The following is a 21154-nucleotide window of genomic DNA, read 5'->3' on the forward strand; positions in this document are numbered from 1 at the left end:
GTAATCTATTAAAAATGTGCGTTGCATAATAGATTTTTATCGCGCTCTGAAAATCCGCCGCTTTAGGTCGCCTCACAGCCTCTGGTGGCGGCGGGAGCCCGTCCCGCCGCTGTAATGGCGGCACAGCCCGGGGGGGGGCGGTGTCGGGCGATACAAGGCGGCCGGCAGCGCGGGGCAGCCTCAGCCGGGCGTTCTGAGGCGAACGGCGGCTGGTTTCTCCGCCGCGCTGCCTTTGTGCAGGGGGGGACGCGCAGCCCCGGGCCGGCGGCCGCCTCAGCGAGCGGGGGGGGGGCGGGTTGTTTGTGCCTGAGAACCGGTCTGAACCGGCGGGAGCCGGCCGGGCCCGCCGCCGCGCCGCCCCCAGGGCGGGGCCGCCTGCCGCCCCTCAGCCGCCCTGGAAACGCGGCAGTTAAAAATACCTCAGCTTTCTACAGAAATCTTTTTTTTTTTTTTTTTTTTTAAATTAAAAACCCCAACCCCTAACGCTGGAGCGGCTTTCGCTCTTGCGTGATTTTTTTCTCACACAGCGCAGGAAAGCGCCGCGGTTACGCAGTGAAACAGCAGCGCCTGTGTAAAAGCGAGTTCTGAGGGAGGTAACCAGGCTCTCCGTCTCAACCTTTATATTTTTGAAACCTTCCTTCGGCGCCCGACGCTCTGCCTGCTCTAGAAATTAGCACTGGTTTCCTCGCCGGAGGAATGAGCCCTAAAAATCCCCAAAAAGGGGCGACTTTGGAGCAGGCCCCCACATCTTAACGCCACCACTGCCGTGATAGGAAAGAGGTGGGACACAGTTATGAAATAAAATAGAAGTTTCAGCATTGCTAGCCCCTCTGGAAGAACCCACCCCTGTCTTTTATATGAATGTACAATAAAATCCTTTAAAACAATACTGTCAAGTTAAGCGGCTTGTTTATGTTATACATAGTTTTCTTTGCATGAGCTGCCCAAAAAGGAGTGGACATTTTGCTGCAGTTACTAACCCCCCCATCCCCCGCAGTGCTCCCGATAATAGTTGGTAATTGCTGGCTCTAAATGACAAAGCAATTAAGCCTCTTCCTAAATTTGCAGAAGTAGGTGTTTATCTAAATCTGGTCTGTCAGTCTTTGTTTCTGTAGCAGGGCCCGGAAGCTTAACAACTGCTGCTGCTGCTTTTTCAAAATGCGTTTGATTTCTTTGCCTCAGTAGGCAGAGAAAGATGTCCCTTTTTGTCCAAATTGATCTCAGGTTGGGAGTCTTAAAAGGGATTGTGTGTGGGATGGATGCAAAGGAAAGGGGCCCTACAAAAATATATCTGTTTTATTACAATGATAACTATTTAGATAATCTCAAACAACTTTATTGTTTTGCATTCCGTTAGAGATTTTTTTTTTTTTTAATGCTGTAGGGGCTCCTTGCAATTAGATCAGAGTCTTTGTTAGCAAATATGAGGTTTTCTGGCGGCTAAATCCAGACCCTCGTGTGAACTTGTCTTATCCTCCGCTGGGGGAGGAAGACCTGCCGTGTTTTAAAAATAACATTTCTAAGTCACTTGTGGATAGCTGCGGGTCTGCAGGAGCTGGTATCTGGTGCGAGGTTTGGCAATTTCAGGTCTTCCTAATGGCCTTTTTTCGAAACGGTGGGAAAAACCCGAGCTGTGTGGAAGGCATTGCTCCCGCCAGCATCGGGGGAGACGTTGTCCTCCTGAGTTTTGCTGGTTTGGGGCTGTTCGTTAAGCTTTCAGGAGCTGCTGAGAATTGATTTTCTTCCCGCAGGAAGGTCTGGTGCTGTTGGTAGCTTGGGTTTGACTTTGGGGTTGTGCGCGCGCGTATTAACAAAATGGTCACTTCTAATTGAGTTTTTAAGGCTTTGATTTCCTTCCAAGTATTTTGCTTAATCATCTTGAGTAGGCTGAGGGAAGGAAAGAATTAGCTGAGGTCAGGGAAGTTGAAGCTGCCCGTGTTACTTCTCAGAAGCCAGGCTTAGTCTGAGGGATCCTGAAGGCAGGAAGAAATCGGCCTCCTGTTCTCTTCCTGCTGTAGGCCGAAAGAGCAAGGGGGAAAGCAAGCCCTGAAAAACCCCCCAAACAAAACAGGGAAACCGTGAGGTGCGATAGGCTGTGTTGGGTGCCTCCCTCTGCGCGAATGGTCCAGAATCCCCTTTCTTCGAGAGAAATACAACTCGGATGTGAATCATCGCTAAAATAGATTAGAGGGATCACAGTCTAGAAGTGCCTGCTTGTCTCCACTGATGATGAAGGGAGTCTAGACAGCTCAGAGGGAGACACATACATTACAGTCACCAAAAGGTGGGGGAGAGGATTCCCATCGCTAAGACCTTTGGACTAATGGGCAGTTTAATAATTTCTAATGAATATTCACGTGGAGGGATGAATATCAAAAGAGGAAGGCTGTATTGAACGCTTCCTGAAAAAATACCAGTCATTACAGTGATCAAAGGAAAAATCCAGCCGCCGCCTGTCTTCAGTCATACGTGTTTCCATTAAAGCATAGACAGAGCATCCCTTCACATCTTAAAGGTCGGACTTGAGAATACAGCGATTTGGGTTTTTTCCCCAAAGAGGATGTTTTTGGCTCTGCCAGAGGCGTGGATGTGGGCACTGTAATAACTTCAGAAGGAGGACTTTCCCCTTAAAACCTAAGGGCTAGGAGAACAGCTCTCTTCAAGGCGTATTTGTGAGACCTGGGCATTAACCTTAAAAACAACTTCAGGTGGAACATGCTGCGCTTAAACTAAGGTCACTGGGATGTGAATCAATGGTAAATAAACCTTATTGGGGAAAAAAAAAATAATATCGTCCCTCAGTCTTTGCCCATTGAATTAACCGTGTGACTGATGCACTTAGGTTTGCCTTTAACATCCAAGCATCAAGTGTAGTCTGTCCACGACGTCGCAAGTGCTGAAACCACTAATGATGGCATCAAGGTTTTAAGTGTGAAAGCTTCTTAGCAGGTGATTAGATAGCCCTCTCTAGATCATTACGGTCAGCTGGTAATGCCACTCGGAGAGGAGAATGCAGCATGTTTACGGGTGGAAAATCACAGACTCGGGGAGAAGTAAGGGCTTCGAAGTTGTGTAAAGGGGAAACAATTTGTATGTGCCAGGACGTAGTCCTAATGTTTTCAAATCTTGAAGCAGAAGTTGAGTTTCCAAAAGGAGGGAGACGTGCACTGTGTAGATGCCATATTAATAAAACCCATGAAAACCTTGCATTATTATTTATTAAGTGCCTAATACAAGAACAAAAATAGCCCTTTTAGCGTGCGTGGCATTAAGAAACAAGATCTCTCTGTGAATCCTTCCTTCTCCCAAGAATCCTGTAACAAAGGTAGGGGACCAGTTCTTTTGTTTCCCGGTGCTTGCTGGGTTTCAGAAACAAATTCCCCGTCTCCTTCCAACTATGAGTCCTCTCTCCTGTTTGGAGAGGTGAAACCTGGAGCCTTTCAAACTCCTCTCTTTGAAAAGTGTCTGGGGTTCGGTGTGCAGTTGCTTTATTTAGCTCAAAGTGATGATTTTGGCTAGAAAACACTTAGAAATCTAGGATGGCAGCAAAAGGACCTTTTGGAGAATCCTTTCTACCAGGGGGATGTGGTTTTCAGGGCTGTCTCCTCATTTCTTCCACAGTTGCCTTGTATTTTCCACAGATGCCCCAAATTTTCCTTTTTATACCTGGGGAAAAATATGAAAGCCTCATCAACCCTTTAGAAATGGGAATAATTAAGGCACATCTCCAGCAGATCCTGGCACTAAGAGCATTCATGTATTTTATGATCTTTCGTCCGTTTGAGAGCAGAAAGCTTTTCTAGCGCGATAACGTGTGAAAGAAAGGCACTGTTCTCCTCCTGAGAGTGAATTCCCAAGAAGGAGCAGTACCGGGTCCCCACAGACAAATGGTGCCGGGCTGGGCTGGTGGAGAGATGCAAAGCGCCCTACTTGTTCTGGCTGCTACAGGTTTGACCTCCTTGTATCATCTGACACCTCGTTTGGTAAGAGGTTGCTGCAAGATCTCAAACCCTCAAATTATGTAAGATTTACACAGTTGCTTTGAAGTTAGTCCCTCCCTTCAATGTTTGTTTACTGCCTGGTATGTCCTGTTGTCTGGATTGTGAAGGATGAATAGTCACAGAAAGGAAGCTATCGGGTTAGTACAAATTTTCTATTCCTCTTCGCTTTCTAAATGCGCGTGGAGCTGTGTTTATCCCTGTTTCAGAGTCCGGGAATATGCTGAAGACGTCCCGCGCCGGTCGGGGCTTTGCTGGGTAAAGGCTGGCTTGTAAGTTTTCTGTTTGTTTGTTTTGAGGTGGAGGGAAGTGAGGAACAGCTTGTTGTGTTTCTCCAACAAATAGATGCTATCTAACAATTATTTCAGAAGTAGTTTATGTTGGTTTTGCTTTTTAGTATGCCGTTTCCCTGTAACTTCTAGAAATCACGTGTGAAAAAAGGAAGATGCTTAATTAATACTGTATGTGTGGCTTGCAGGCTGTGCCTGGCTGTGCTGCTATGGTTTGGAGGTTTTAAAGTCTGCTCTCCGTCAGCGCTGAATCCCGTAAAGGAAGCACGCAGGTGGGGCACGTAGGCTTTGCCTGTGGGAATTCCTCGGAGGACTTTTCTTCTCTCCCATAATCTCCAGTGTACCAGCTGAATTGCCTCACGCTGCTCCTCCTTTCCCAGCCCCGGTAACTATATGCTGCTGCTGCCATGTGGTATGGAGGCCGGGGATGTAAAGCCAGTTGATGCGGGGAGTTGTGAGGACATAAGGCATTTTTCATTTGCATTTTTCCTGACTTCTGCATTTTCCTCCCAAATACCTAAGTCCCCCTCACCCTTGCTTTACCATCCCTGGTTAGTGTGATGGAACTGTCCCAGGCTTTTTGGGAAGGGGAGCAGGATGTACATCTTGATGGGACAGTCAAAAACGTCCCTGGGCTTTTGACCCCATGGAGGGGTCAAATCATAACAAATACTGCTGAATTGAATTACAATAGGATGCTTTTTCAGAAGTTACTCTTAAGAGACAAACACGAGGACCACTCTCTCATATGATACTGGTTTTGTTTTTTAATTTCTAAGGCTGGCCTTACTCTATATAGTTGCTTGACAAATGTAAAGATGCATTTTCCCTGCCAACATGATACACATTTACTAGGCTATAGCGCTTTACCTGTTTCATACAAAGATTTTCCTTTTTTTTTTTATTTTCGTGACTTAAGTGTTTTCTACCCATGTGAAATTTCACAGAAAGTTCTGCATTTAGTTGTATTTTTATTTGCATGTGGGCAGAAAATGAAGTAATTCCCAAATATAGCCCTAGCCAAGAGATCCATCTGTTCTCTGCATTTTTAAATGGCAAATTAATCCTTAGCATACAACTCTCATCAAATGTCTTCTCTTTTATAATGTGTGCTGCTTGAGATCACAGAAATGACATTTTTTTCCCAGGCCTTCCATTTTAAGTAGTCCTTTACGTGAGAATAACAGCTACTGTTCCGCTTTGACAAAGTGCCCCCCGTGCATCTACCAGTTGCTGTAGCTGGTCTAAAAAAGGGTATTAAAAAAAAGCCTCCGATATTATTCTTCCCTTCGTCTCTTTGGCGTTTCTTTAAAAGGCTGTAGAAGATAGAAATTCTGTTTGAAAAACACCCTTAATAAATGTACTTATTTCTGATGGAGAACTAGGGTCACTTTGTCCATTTTCTTTTAGATTTCGCTCTTTGGACAATGGTGGCTGTTTTTAGAAGTACTAAACTTCCACAGCGTTATCTGCCATAAATGGAATTTCTATATTAAGCTTCGCATGTTCCCAGTTTTACTTAAGAGGCATTGTTTATCAGCTGTGTATCTTGGCATGCCTTTCATTGCAACTCCCATCCGAAGAACAATTCTGTTTGTTTATAAGAGAGGATGCACCATTTCAAAACCACTCCGAATCGGGAATTTCAACAAATGGCATTTTGTGTAACGCTAAAAACCAGTGCCTTGAAGAGGGAGGCGATGATCTCACCTGCCTTTTGGCAGGGCAGAGCACAAGGTTAGGGGCTTGCTGCCCGCGCAGGCAGGGAGAACGGCCCCGGGCAGCAGAAGGTAAGGAGCGGCCGAGGGTGGAGTCGGTGGGGCGTGTGTGGGGCCAGATGGCAGACAAATGAGAGCTGTCGGGGATGTAGGGCATGAAAATAGTGCCAGGTTTGGGGTTTTTTTAAGGCAAGGTGTGATGCTTTTCTAAAACACGAAGACGTTCAAGGAACGTGTGGACAAGGCATTGTGGGACATGATTTAATGGGCAGGGTGGTGTTAGTTGATGGTTGGACTTGATGATCTTGCAGGTCTTTTCCAACTTTAATGATTCTGTGACAGGATTAATTCTGCGGGTTCTGTTTGCTATGATCTGCCAGCAGCTTTATGTTAAAAAAACCATTTATACCTCTGCAAGACTGAAATAACCTGGGGGTGAATCGGAGCTGGTGCTTTTTTTGTTTTAGTGTATGTGTGAAAAAGGCTTTTCTTCTGAAAAATGTCCAGTGCTTGACACAATGTCGGTATAGTTAAGGCTGAATGCTTTTAAAATTGTATTAAGTGTTTATTCCCAGGAAATCATTTGACAGTGCTTTTAAGGCAAAAGAAGTTGCTTTTTACTCCTCAAGTAAACATCTAGTAGCATAGTTGGACGCAGTAGTGGTTGCATTTTAAACGGCATTTCACTCCCCTGGCTTATAGACAGTACTTGGAGTGGTGTTGTGTTTTTTTTAAAGATGCTTAGTAGATCCCTTCATGAAAACAGTGCAGTTGATGTTTAGGAAACTGCCTTTGAATGTTGCTTTCTTGGTATTTTGAAAAGATTTGGCCTCCCGTGAGCCAGGAGATCAAGTTCCTCAGCCTGCTCCCTGGGTGATTCATTGAATGACCTTGGGCAAAGCCCTTGGCCTCTTCTTGCCTTATTTTTCCATCTGCAATGCAGGGATGTTAAGACATACCTGCCTCCCATGAGTCTTGAACTAAGATGTTTTTTTTTAAAAGATTTCATATGCTGTGAGGTGACAGTTGCAATATATTAATTTAGATTGTCTGCAGATAGCTGGCAAAAGCTGTTTATTTAACAGTATTACGTTAATTTTGGCCAAAGGGTTGAAAGCAATTTTTCTTCTAGACTGAACAAGCAGTTCCTCTGCTATAGCAGTGAACTATGCCCCGCCGTTTTCTTTCAAAAGCCGCTGTGATCGCAGGCTTATCGGTGCCGTCAACCTTGAGCGGCCACTCTTCTGAGGCAAGTCCCGACGGCGCTTGAAATAATTTGGCTGAAGCCTGGCACGGTCGGAGGAGGTGGGAGTTTGGGGTGGCTGCAGTGGGACTTCTCACAGGGGCTGGTTCTTGACCCCAAGGCTTCCCTCGATGAAGGTAATGTTAAAATACAGAGGCTCTTTGGGCTCGTACGTTCTCACACCCACCCTCTTTCTTCCCTCTTTGCATCGGTGGAAGTTCAATTGTGGGAAAGCTATGCCAAAGAGCTGGCTTTGTACTTCACCCTCAAGGCCTCGATGACTTTAATCTTTCCCAGCACCGAGCTCCGTCACCGTGGCCGTTTGCTGAGAAAGCATTTCCTCTGGCTTCCCAGAGTTTCCTTTCTGAGCGTGAGCGGTCCCACTGTTCCCCGGGAGCATCCCTGTTTGGAAAAGGCGGTGGCTGGGGAGGCAGGCAACTCCAGCTGCTCCTGAGTTCAACACTAAACCCATCCATGGCCGAGTTAACAGCCAGCGTGGGGAGCAGAGGGCTTGGATAGCGTCTTCCCAGCAGTAGTAAGCTGTTGTGGCTGCTGAGTCAGCTGTTTGCTGCGTAGATAGGCTGATGTGTTTGTAACCAAGACTTTTTTTTTTTTCAGGTTAGTGTTTTTTATTCTTGGCTGTACAAAGTTCAAGCCTGAGGACAGAGGGACGTAGGTCAAGGAGCGAGGTGGTGACACCGACTGTGGGTTGGGCACAGTCTCCATCAGCCAGACACGGATTAGTATAAACATAGATATTTTTAGTGATCGTAATGGATTATTTAGTTGCATGGAAGAATTAAAAGGAGCCCATGGCTGTCTTGAAACTCTCAGAGCATGTGGCTCCAGGGGAAGGGTGGTTCTAGGGGTGGGAGTAGTCCTCTGTCCTTCTGAGCAACATCTTCGTCTTTTCCATCATTCATTTCAGCCTGGGGTTTCTCATCAAAGTTCAGGTGTTAGACATCATGATAAAATGACTAAATACATTAATGTGGCCTGTCACAGAAATTAAAATTTGATGTTAATAAACCACTCACTTGACATGGGTTAAATACATAGTAAATGTTATCTGGAGACTGTATCTTAAAAAACGTAGTGGTCAAAGACTGAAAAAAATACTGCAAACAGCCTGTGTTATTTGGCCAGCTGAAAGGCAGCGAGTTGTCATGGTTGTGTGCTTTCCCATGGCCTTTAAACATCCTTTAATTTCATTTCTTTCAATTTAGGGTTCCAGCCTAGCAGGAGATTTCTTAAGTCTTCTTTCTGGGTGTGGTAAGGCAGAAAGTTAAGAGAAAGAGGATGTCCTAATTCCACTTGTCTGCAATATTTAATGATCTTTCTTCAGAGCAGTAAATGCTTTTTTTATTTGTTGTGTGCTTTTTGTGACTGTTTTCCACTTACATGCAGTAGGGCTTTTTTTTTTTTTTTCCCCCCATCAGTGGATTGTTTTATCATAGCTGTGTGTTGTTAAATACTTCTGAGGCTCTGTGTATGACATGTACAAACCAAAGTTCCTTGGGTTCTCAGCGGCTTGAAAGAGTGCCAAGAATGTCATGCAGTCGCATCCCGGCATACTTTGCACCACGAGCTCCGAAGGTGCTGGAGGCCAGGGTGATGGGCACCGGGTTATTACACCAGGAAGATTCTAGGTGTAGCTCTCTGCTCCCCGGCTCGCTTTCTCCACCCTTTCACGCCGAGCAGCCAGAGTCTGCTTATATACCTATGTAAAATGTAAAGCTTTGTTATGGAATGGAAGAGCAGGAGAGTTCAAGCTCTTTGTGGTATGGGCGTGTGGGCTGAACCCCTTCAGCTGCCCGCCTGTAGTCTGCAAAATACGGTAACGACTTGTTACCTTTTGATCTCTTAATACAAACAGACTTCAGATGTTTGACTTGGTTTTCTGATATCTTTAACTTCAGGTTCAACAACTCCTTTTAACTAGGAAAAAAACCCCCGTATTTATTTCCGCAGATGTGAGAGGTGGTTTTTTTCCTTACAAATACACTGGCGTGGACTGGTGTTGGGCGGGACACATTGTGTGTACAAAACAACTACCTGCTGCTCACCTGCATATTTAGGTCTGCGTTGGAATTGGCTCTGGCAGAGAGATGCTAACCCTCTGCTCAGACCTCTTGAATTTTCATCAGGGTTCTTCTTTGAATGTGGCAGAACAGCCATCTGCATTGTTGGAGTAAGCTGGTGGTGTCCGAGTTTTGTGGGAATGGGTTGCTTGCTGTTCTTAGGACACTACGTGTAATTTGGTGTGCGTTTTTTGACTCGCATGTGTGTAGAGAATGGGGAAAATTCTGGTTAAATACCTTTTTAGATTCATGTAGTATTTAGTAGTAGGACAGAAATAGCAGTCTGTAATAGACCTGTGCGTATATTATTTCAATATATCATTTTTCATCCAGAAGAGAAGTCAAAGTGTTTCACGGGCAAAGATCCTTTAATCTATAGCTAGAATAGAACATGATGCTTTTTTTAAGGTTTTTCTTTTTTAAGCAGTTAGCGTCATATTTTTTGCTGGATGTTGGCTGGCAATAATCAGGGGTTTTAAATTCTTTTTTTCCAAAAGACACATTGGTGCATTCAGGATACTTTAACCAATTTTCTGGTGCTGTTTTCCTAGGTCCGAGAGATCTTAACTGGCAGTTTCTTTCCGAAGCCTATTGATGATATATAAAGTATTGCAAGGATTTGCGTCTTCTGGGTAGAGCTGATCAGCACACAGCACTGTCACTAGCTGACTTTTGCAGCTGGTGTTTTTTGCATAGAGATCATCTACGGTGACTTAACTCAGCTCTGGAAAGGGAGGGAGAAGAAAAAAGGGTTCCTGTTGCTTCCGACTGTACATTAACTTTGGATTTCCTGACCCGACTTGGGAATCCGCTGCTGACATCAGCCGTGAGAACAACCTGCCGTCAGCTGGGACTCGTGCTGCGGGAGGTTGTCCTGTGTTATTGTCCTGAATAGATCTTTCTAGGAGATAATCTTTACTTAGAGATTATTTTGACAGGGTGTTGAATCATAGCTGATCTAGGCAGAGTTCCTGATTTCAGTTAATTTTGGCAGGAAATAAAAAATAATCGCTCTGCATATTTCTGTAAAAGGAATCCTGGATCATTTACCAGTTCTGGTTAAACATTTTTTGAACGCAGCTATTAAAAAAAACAAAACAAAACAAACTTCATTTTTACTTTTTTTCCTGCTGAAATTTGGCATGTGTTCCCTTGAAAAATGAAAAGGGTTTCCAATTATTTTGGGTGGCTTGTTTCTTAACTTGCTCTGACAGTTAGAGGTAGCTTTTGTTTTGTTTTGTTGTTTCTTTGTTTTGTTTTTTTTTTTTTTAAACCTGAAGTTTGGCAGCGCATCACCCGCAGTGCGTGTTAATGCTTCTTCCTGCTTTATTTTCCACGAAGGCTGCGGTGTTTCCTGCTTGCTGTGAGGAGGGTAGTCACCAGCCTTGCAGCTGACTCACCGTTCTCAAATCAATTCGCAGAAACGACAATTGTCCCACATTTTAAAATCGCAGAAGGGTAGGGCAGGTTGTGAGATCCCTCGATTCAGCGCAGCTGCCATTGACGAAAAGCAGCGGGTATCCTGTTACATCAACTGGTCTGGAGTCTCTCTTTTATCTCCTTTTTGCTGGGGAACAAAGAGAATGGCTCACTTTGTATTCTTCGCCCAAGTGCTTTCATTTTCCATACATAAATGGAGCGTAACTTCATAGTTAGTTACTGGAGCTGCAAAATGCAGTTTCTTGAAAATGAGATGTTTCTGTGGAAATGAGGACTGGTAATACAGGATGCTTGCACCAGGAATTGAAATGTCACCTTTGCAGTTACAAGGGAGAAAAGGAAAAGTCTGTGTGTTTAAATTAGCCGCAGTGTACTGAAACCAGGCCTATTTGGGCTCAGTTTTGTGATCTGAACCCCACTGCTAGATTCTTGCATCTTGAGTCTTTGGGATTCAGCCCGTATGGATAAAACTTAAAGACTGGATTACGACTAGAGTTTATCTTGATTAATAGAAAATAGTTACATAAATACCGTGACTAAGAACACACACATCCTATATACTTGTAAAACACTGTAGGCAATTATGGAAGGCAGATTAATACTTTAAAAGGGCTCGTAAACTATGCTTGTAGTAGAATGCATGTGTAAGAGAAGGATTTCATGCCCACCTCCTTATTAAAATAAGTACCATCTCCTTTATAGCTCAGATTTTTCCATCTGATTTGCCAACAGCAAAATCAAAAATCTCTATTTTACATTGCTATGATGCCATGATACAAGCTGGAGTGAAACTCGTTTTAGAAGCTATCTGGGCCAGACAAAAGAGCATCTGAAATCCTTCCTGGTTAAAACGTCAAGTTTTTCATAAATGAGCATATGTCACCAGAAGAGGTCTGCAAACCACCGAAGAGGCAGCTGAAGCTGCAGGCCCGAGATGTTTAAAAAAGCAAATTCCCAGCACAGGCTCCCTCTCTGTGAAACGCGTGTGTTGTGACAGCTCAGGAGATTAGTTTTTCTGTGTGCTGGCATTCTGCTCCGCTGAGTTTACATGGATGTTGAAGAGCAGGTTTTCCCGTGTTGGGAAAAGGCTGTGTGCCAGAGCACGCTCTGCTTCTGGAAAAGATCATCGCGGGTTTGATACTGTTAGCGGAAGCGCAAAATGACGTTACAAAGCCATTTTCTTTACGCCATTTTTTGGCCTGCCCCAAGACCTATTGATTACTGGAAATATTTCCAAGAAGGAGGTTATCAGAGCTGCTGTTTTAACCTATCTGTTATATTCCCCGGTTAAAATTGCCCTAGCTTGTTTTTCTAAAATCAATTTTGCTAGAAGAATTTTTAGTAACTTATTTTCTGTGAGTTGGCAAAGGATAGTTGTTTTCAGAATTACTCACAGGGAAAAGAAAAGCCATATTCTCATTGTAATATATTCTGGGAACATATCCTTGTGCAGCTTACATGCTTTAGTTTTGTATATTTTTAAAGCTGGGGTAGTTGAAGTTCTGTTTTTCTGCCTGAGACTACGTATAATTCACTGTCAGATGCTTTATTTTGATTCTGCTGTGTGCTATAACTGGATGACACAGCAGCTATAATTAACTCTTCCATCATTCTCCTATTCACAGTACATAAAACCTTTGACTTACTTTTGAATTATTATATCCATGCTTCTATGCTTCTTCAATTGGAAAAGTGGAGAGGCTTTCCCTAAAGAAAGGAAAATTGTTCTTGCTACCGTGTTTTTTTTTTTTCTTTCTAAAAACAGAGTCAGGAAACAATGTTTGTTTTTTTCTGGAATCTGTCAGAAAGTCTCGATTTGCTTAGGGACATGTATCCCTAAAACTCCCTGGGGAAGTGGAAATTATCAGCATGATCTTTGTTTCCCAAAGTTGCGTGGAATTAAAACTCTCATTGTAGAATTTATCACCCTGTTAGACAGCTGTTTGATCGCTTGGGCGTCTTACGGTGTTACTGGGAGATTATCTTTTTTTTCCCAGTGGAATGCTATGATTTTAACAGTATGCTCCATATTTTAAACATCCTCATAAAAAAAAAGCTAAAAATAGCCTGTTCCCATTTTAAAGCACTGCTTAAATAGAAATTCAGTGCTGCCTTTTACTTAAAAGATACATTCTTAGCAAAGTAGAATATTTAAAATGCTTTAGGAGGTAGGTAGTTGATCATAATACTGAGCATCAAGACGTGAGAAGGGAAAGTAAAAATGCATACGGGGCAGAGGCTTGCTGCAGCCCTAAAATCTTATTTTAGCCTTCCCCAGGGGAATGGTAAACCGCGTGGTACTGCTCTCAGCTTGGGAATTATTTTCAGATTCTCCCCACACACGTTCTCTGACTATATTTGTGTATTAAACTTTTTCTATTCTTTGCCAATTTATTTCATAGTAGTAGGCGATTGCTGATATTACCCCTTGAGACTACTGAAGGCCTGTTCACGTGGGGCTGGGTTTGTCCTTCTTTTCCCAAAACGCTGTAGAGAAGAACTTCAATTTAATGAGGACTTGAGGTGATCCAGCATTGCCAGAGTTAGCCGAAAGGTAGGAGGCAGAGGGAGCGGGAGAAATGGGCAAAAGATGAAGAGTGAATTGCAGCATGCTTCACTTTTAGCAATGAAATAGTTTATTAATGAAGAGGGCATGAAAGCAGGTTGCACAAATGCAGGTGAGGCAAAAAGAAAGGCAGTTTACGAATTTGGAAGAAAAACGAGGCTGTGAACGGGCGTCTTTGGTGGTAGGAAATTCAGAGCTGAGAAACACAAGGGGTTTCCTTGTGTTTGGAAGGGGTTTCCTTCCCAGTAGATGGGAAGATGGGAAACATTATTGTATATGAAGTAACAGGTTGGGTGGTGCAGGGTGGCGAGCATATAGCAGAGCCCGCCTCGGGAGAGGAGCGCAGGAGGAAGGGCTCAGTTTCTCACTCCTTTTCTGGCATGGCTTTATTTTCTCTCCTCTCCCAAAGCGACACTGAACCTCCTCCTCCGGGGACGGAGGAGTAGGAGGAGAGTGTGTGGGAAAGGCACCAACGTGTGAAGCGGCTCGATGTCAACTGGACGGGAGGGTTGTAATGAGAGGGTGAGACTGGGAGGAGAGTTTCTCATGTTTATTATTACTTCTGTATTTTTGACCTTTTTGTTTGGTTTTGTTTTGGTCTGGCGTGTTTTTATATCCTCCTTCGATTGTTTGTAAGCGAGATTGCCCTCGCTTCTGCGCCTCCAAATATAATGGGGACAGAGCCCAGGGGCTTTTACTAATGTGCCACAGCTCTCGTTACACCAAGATCTTCAGAAAAAACCCCAGTTTTCTGGAATGTTTTAAGAAAAATGACTCTGTCACTGTTACCCTGGCGTTATATAAACTGTACACCCACAAAAAAAGAGTGTAGTAGAAGAGGTCACAAAATCAAATCATGAAAATTATTAGAAGCCTGAAATGGTTTCCCTGGGAAAAGACTAGAAAAAGTTAAATGGTTTAATGTAAAGAGGGAATATAAGAAGAAAAAGATAAACTTGGTTATCGTTTTTCTGATGTGATGCGGAGAGGAACATAAAATTTAAATGGAAAGCAGCAAATTTAAAACTGACGGAGTTATTTTTGTACGTGGCAGATCTCTCCCCTCCAGCCACCAAGTTGAAATTCCAACAGAATTTTTTAGAAGGCTGCTTGTGTAATGGAGAATGAGAGTCTCCAGGGTTATGTCAGACAAAATTATTTTTAGCGATGTTATAAGCCCTCATGCCTCGGGGAAGAAATCAGCCGCTGAAGAAGATGACGTGTCCCCACTGGGCAAGCTTTAATAACATTATTCTCTGTATTTCTTACTCTTCCTGCGAAGCATCTAACGATCTGCACCGTCAAGAGTTGGTGGACTAGATTGACTCCCTGTGTGATCTAATATGCAAATCCTGTTCTGCTGTAATTATTGTTTATAAAAGATGTTCTTGGGTCTGAATTCTTTATACCCTGAAGTTGGCTGTTGAGGCTGAGCCTGCAGATAGCGTTTGCTGGTTCATACACATCTGCCCAGGTTATTCTCGAACAGTTGACAAAAAAAACTTGCCACGATTTTCTCGCACGAGATTTTGGTATCATCAGAGGTGCGGATCTTTTTTTAAAGATATGCAAGAGGCAATAAGGAGAACTCTAGGGTCGACTCTCAGATTGACAGTGGCACCTGAGAGCACGATACTACTTCTTTTTTGGTACGTGAGAGCGCTAGGAGGGATTTTCAGGCTTCGGCAGACCTGTGTACCCTCTCTGTCTTTCTCCAGTTTTCCCACACAGCTCCTAAGCTGATACAACATTGTATTACACTTAATTAAATCTCCGCCATTGTCATGGCGCGTAACAGGATCTATCTGACATTTTACCCATATTCTGTTTCCCTGACTGTCTTCTCTGAGGGCTTTGGACGAGAATATTTGTAGAATGATTCTAAATTCGTGTGTATAACTGGGCTGTGTTACGGAAATGGGATTTTCCGCATCAGGCAAAGGAGAGAGGAAGGCCTGCAGATGAGCAAAAACGCTCACATTTTGCTCTTCAAATAAAATACCCGTGTCCTCTGGTCGCTTTGCATCTCCACACACTCATCTGTTGTTTCCTTTGTGCCGTTTATAGCAGTGACTCCAGCAGCAGCTCGAGTGACGAGTCCCCGGCACGGTCAGTTCAGTCGACAGCCGTCCCAGCGCCTGCGTCCCAGCTGCTTCCGTCTCTGGAGAAAGATGAACCCCGGAAAAGTTTTGGGATCAAGGTTCAAAATCTTCCAGTGCGCTCAACAGGTAAGTTCCCTTGGGAAAGTGAAACAGGGAAAAAAGGAGTAGGAAGCAGGTTAGGGACTGGTTAAATAACCGTTATCGTGTCTTTGACACGGCAGCCACGTGCTGCCTCTGAGGACGGGATTCTCTCTCTGCCGCTGCCTCGGTTCTTGTGTGACAGTGGGAATATTGCTTAATTAGCGACCATCTGTGAGAAATCCTGCAGGTCCCTAGCTTGAGTCCCTGGGCTTGAGCACTTACAGTTACTGGAGCTGGTGCTTTGAAACAGTAACCTGGATTTCCCTGGGGAAGAACCTGAAGCGTCAAATTTTTCACTTAAAACTTGGACCATTTATTCTCGCCATGCCTCAGTTTCTTTTTTATGTACAAAAACTTCGTTTTTTTCCTGTTGAGTGCTGAGTGCTGTAAAGCATCCATGAGCATATTCGTAATGGCGTTGAATATTGCATGGTAAATAATGAAGGAAACCACTCGCTGAGGAGTGCACGTGATCACTCTCTGTTCCCTGTGCCGAATGCAGGAGAGATCCCACAGAAAAAACCAGCATGGGATCGTTTGTAAAACAGTTGTACCATAATTCGTGGATACAAAGGCACTGGCTGAATTAAAATAATATGTATTAACTTTGTGAGCAGCATACCTCACAATGTTAATATTCATTCTATAGATTTTATTTCTGTAGTATTCCTTGAAGTGACGCAACACCGAGGTAAATACCCCGCAGATCCCAGGCAGATTGTGTGGTCGTGAGTCAGATTTTGCAAAATCTGTTGAATCTGCCTAGTTACCTTTCTGAAGTGACTGAACTGAAGGCTATATAATTTTAATCTCCATTCCAGGTGCCTCATCCCAGCCTTGGAAAACTGCTCTACGCAGTATCCATGTGGGATTATTAATGAAGTAACACCGTTTGTTTCTTCTTCATCTTGAATTGGATGTCTCTTAGAAGAAATAACCATACACTGCCAGCTTTAGCGATATAAAACCTTGCATGTGTAGGTTCTTGGGTTTAAAAATCAAGGCAAAGAGAAACATCAGACAGAAGCTTTTGACATTGTCAAAATTAACACACAAAATTAAAAAGGCACTTCTGTGAACACTGAGATTCAGGTTAAACTGGGGAAGTCAAATTTCAGAAGGAAGATCAGATTTCTTCATGTCTTTTATGGTGCTATTAAATCGGTAAAAAATACGGTTTTATAGTACTAATGTTTATTTGTTGGTTTAGATACAAGCCTTAAAGATGGACTTTTCCACGAATTCAAGAAGTACGGAAAGGTGACGTCGGTGCAGATTCACGGGGCTTCTGAGGAACGGTATGGACTGGTGTTCTTCCGACAGCAGGAGGACCAGGAAAAAGCACTAAATGCCTCAAAAGGAAAACTTTTCTTCGGCATGCAGATTGAAGTCACGGCCTGGATAGGACCAGGTAAGGTCCATGCCCTTTTTTGAACTGGACACGTGACTGCTCTGGGCATATTCATGGGCTGTTATAAAGAGGCAGCATAGGAGCAAGAAATGTTAAAACTGCCTTTCTGCAGAAGCATAATTTAAAGAGACTGGGAAATACGCCAGAATAAATTCCAGAGCAAGAAGAGTGGATGCTCTTAGGTCAAACAGGGAGAGAGTTCCAGTCTGAAACCTCAGAGAAGGAAACCTGCCATCCTCTCAAACAGTGGGATCTGCTGGCTGCTGGAAGAAACAATCTCATCTTCCATGTCTCAGTGGAGCAGAAGCCAGCGGGTGGTGTAAGCGTAGCACTGAGTCCTCACAGGCTTGTTTTTTCTGCTTTTAATTAAAACAGCTAACGACGGCTGCATTTTTGAGGCTGCGTAGCCCAAATGACCAACCGGTGAAAACTACAGCATTGAGCGTGGGGTTAAGTTTTCAGTCTGTACTTCAGTTGCTTGTTTAAAAATTGATTTGTGAAAAGAAACCTCTTCCATGTGCTGTTCCCCAAGTACAGTGAAGCCTTATTTGCTGTTCCCCAAGTACAGTGAAGCCTTATTTGAATTCATGGTAGGCATTAATATTTGCTAAAAGAAAAAATTTCTAGAGAAGCAGTTGGAGTATGCAGCTACTTTTTCACCTGAGGATGCTCAGATTCCTCAGCACTCGCCCAGTGGTGTGATGCAGAGATTTCAAATTCCATGTAAATGACACAATTCACGAGTGTAGTGCTGCGTATTTTTGTCAAAGATGTTGGTTACTCTCGTTCAGATCATATCTGCTTGTCAGGAAGTAGGCTTGAACAAACAAATCGACGTGAACCGAACCCACATGAAAAACACCTCTGTGCATTACAAATTTCTTGCTCTCTTTTACTTTTAGAAACTGAAAGTGAGAATGAATTTCGTCCTTTGGATGAAAGGATAGACGAGTTTCACCCGAAAGCAACAAGAACTCTCTTCATTGGCAACCTGGAGAAAACAACCACCTACCATGACCTTCGCAACATCTTTCAGCGCTTTGGTGGAATAGTGGTATGTGAATTCTCTGTACTACGTAGGGTGTTGTTGCCCGTTCATTCTGTACAGGCCTGTAAAATGCTACGAGCGGCAGTAAATCGTAACGTCAGAGCCTTTGCAGAAAAGCCTAACTATAGGTAGTTGGGATGTAAACATGCCTGGTGTTATTTTCATGTTGCATCAGTACAACTCTATGAAGTCTCAGTTTCCCGTTAATTTCTGAAACAAAGGGGGTTTAGTTGCTGCATGTGGAAGTAGCCATCAGCTATCACAGTCTGTGCCCTGACAATAGGGCAGAAGAGGCGCAGAGCAGATGGGTTCATGATGACACACGCGGGATTTGGGTTTTCAGCTGAGCAGGCGTATCTGAACGAGGTAGAGCAGCAGTCATCCCCCTCTCCTCTCCTCATGCCACTTTCTATCAAGTCGTGCCAATATTGCATTTAAGAGAAATTTCCCAGAAAAGTAAAGTAACTATCCACAGTCAGTTTAATTAATTGAATTTGGACTTCAGCACCAATAGTTTGTTTTTTATGCTCGCTGTACAGTATTCTTCTAGTAGCTGTGGCTGCTTATGAGCATTCTGTGCCTTACTCATTCTGCTCTGAAATACTTCTGTAACTGTTGAGGTGTCAGTTGCACGTACCAGGAACCCCGTACGTACTTCCCCCCCAAAAAAAAGGGGAGGTGTGCTTCCATATACGATGCGGACAAATACAAAATTTACATTTTATGATGTCTGGCAGCTCTTGCGCATCCAGCCTCTGCTGTATCCTTGACATCAGCACTGATTTATGAATTCACGCAGTGTCTGCGGCTTAAAGCCTTTCCTAATGTTATACCAGCAGAGCTGTCCTGATAAAGATGCTTATCAGTAGTAGTGCACTGTCTTGTAAATTGGCTTTTCTGTGAAATAGTGCTGTCCTGTCAACATTATTAATGGGTCAGAATTCAGCAGCAGTGCTGCCTTGCACAGTTTCCATGAAAACTTACAAGCTCAGGTGCAAAAGGGACCAGCTTTATAACCTTTCCAGTGGATAATGAGCAAAGTAATGGTATTTTATTTGCCTGTCAGAAGGAATTGCTTGCCTAGGGTAAGTGGTCAAGTATAGTTTGCCACGGTTGCAATAGTGCTACTTCAGACTCTTGGAAATGTAGTCCTCTATTAGTATTCCACTTAAATCATTAGGCCAGGGCTATAGAAGTCTAATAGTTGTGTAAATCTCCCTGTTTACTTCTGTTTTCCCAGATAAAGAGCTCTTGGGTGAGACCGTATCAAACTGCTGCCTTGTCCCTAAATTTATTAACCATGAAATTAGTCTATCCTGGATGTTGGAACGTTAAGTGCTTAAATTCGTGTGCTGGCGTTGGCATGTAGCTCACAAAGGAAACTTGTGCTATTGAAACAAATAAAACGAAACACTCCACCTTCTATTTTCAGCTTGGAATGAATCATATTATCATGAGTTTGTTCAGAGGCTTTTGGTACCTTTGCCAGTACTAGTGCTGAGCTTGAATGTTAACCAAATGTCAACTCCAAGCTTGCTGTTTTTTTTAAATTGATTAAAATCAGCCTGTACTAGGCTTTTGTAGCTTTCTCATGACTGCACTTACTTTTGAATGGGCCCATGGTGGCTCAGGATCAAATACCAGCAGCGATAGAAGTTGAGGATCCTTTTTGCCTTTGCCATGTCAGTGCCAAGTTGGTTCAAGAGACGAGTCCAGCATCACTTTCTGTTTCTAGGAACAGGATGGATCATGTTTATTTGGAAAAGAAACCCTGCTTGCCTCTTGGCTTAGAAGTGAGGATCGGAGTAGGTTGTTTTCTCTTGAGCCTTTGCGAGCGAAAATTAATCTCTATTTCTTTGGTTCTGAGTTGTCTCTTCTTGACAGAACATTAATAAACTAAAGCTACTATTTGTTGATCAGGTCAGGCTTACTTCTGCGGGGTTGAATTTTAAATCGGCATCATGAAGAGCTTGCCCTGCGTCAGTAAGGATTTGGTTTTGGCGTTGAACGAGATACAGCATAACAGTGGAGTTTTTAACCATCTACTGTTGTTTAAATCCTCTCTCTGAAGAAAATATTAATTAAAGAGTGCTTGCTGTGCCATGTGTGTCTCTCAGAAAAAAGTCCACTTAGATCTAATTGACCCTGTTGAATGTCCTTTTTGGCCTGTTGCTTACTGTCGATGGTTCTGTTTTGTGTTTTTCCCCAGGATATCGACATCAAGAAAGTGAACGGTGTTCCGCAGTATGCATTCCTGCAGTACTGTGATATTGCAAGTGTGTGTAAAGCAATTAAGAAGATGGATGGGGAATATCTTGGAAATAACCGGCTCAAGGTAAAGAAATCCTCCCGTGGACTGTATCCTTCTCCTTGTTACTTTCATTTACATCATCATAGGATATTTTGCATCAGCATAGTTTATGGAAGAAAGATGTTTTTTAATGTGTAGGTCAGATTAGACCGTGATGCTTTCAACCACCACCGTAATTGGGATTAATCAGCATTTTTGTTGGCTGTCTCAGCAAGGAGCCCCAGGATTGAGTAGACTTGGAGACTGACATTCCCTGGCCTTGAAGGTCCGTGTCTGGCAAGGCTGAGCGGGGAAGCTGTACCGGTACCGACGATAAACAGAGGCTGTCAGTCCCCAGAGCTGTCAACCTGTCACTTTTCAGATACATTCAAATTGTAGAAGAAACAAATGTTGTCAAACACTGTATTTGTTTAAGCATGCAGAATTATTTTCATTAATTGCTATTTGATTTTTGTCTTGCTTGCACCTGCGCGAGATGCTAATTTTAGAAAACCAGTACAAATGACTAGCTTTCTTCCAATAAGACTTTAATTAGGCGTGCTCTGTTCAGTTAGTTTAACGCTTGTGAATTGTACTGATGGAAGTTTTGCCCTTTTGTGTTCAGCTGGGTTTTGGAAAGAGCATGCCTACAAACTGCGTGTGGTTAGATGGTCTTTCTACAAACGTTACGGATCAGTATTTAACTCGACATTTCTGCCGATACGGGCCTGTGGTAAAGGTAGGTGGGAGGCTTTGGTGTGTGGTTTGAAGTTGTTACTGTCTTCCTTTCTTCCCATCCTGTCCTTTCAACCCCGACTGTCCAGGG

General features: G+C 43.4%; 1 protein-coding gene across 1 annotated transcript in view; it reads left to right on the forward strand.

Moving 5' to 3' along the window:
- The window catches only part of SPEN (spen family transcriptional repressor), a 67051-nt gene that overhangs the window by 28762 nt on the left and 17135 nt on the right, over positions 1-21154 (forward strand). Inside the window, 5 exon segments of the mRNA XM_059829955.1 lie at positions 15404-15564; positions 16790-16990; positions 17893-18044; positions 20248-20373; positions 20954-21067. Of these exon segments, the coding sequence (XP_059685938.1) occupies positions 15404-15564; positions 16790-16990; positions 17893-18044; positions 20248-20373; positions 20954-21067 (754 nt within the window).

Source organism: Gavia stellata, chromosome 27 (genome assembly GCF_030936135.1).
Source record: "Gavia stellata isolate bGavSte3 chromosome 27, bGavSte3.hap2, whole genome shotgun sequence".
NCBI classification, from domain to species: domain Eukaryota; kingdom Metazoa; phylum Chordata; class Aves; order Gaviiformes; family Gaviidae; genus Gavia; species Gavia stellata.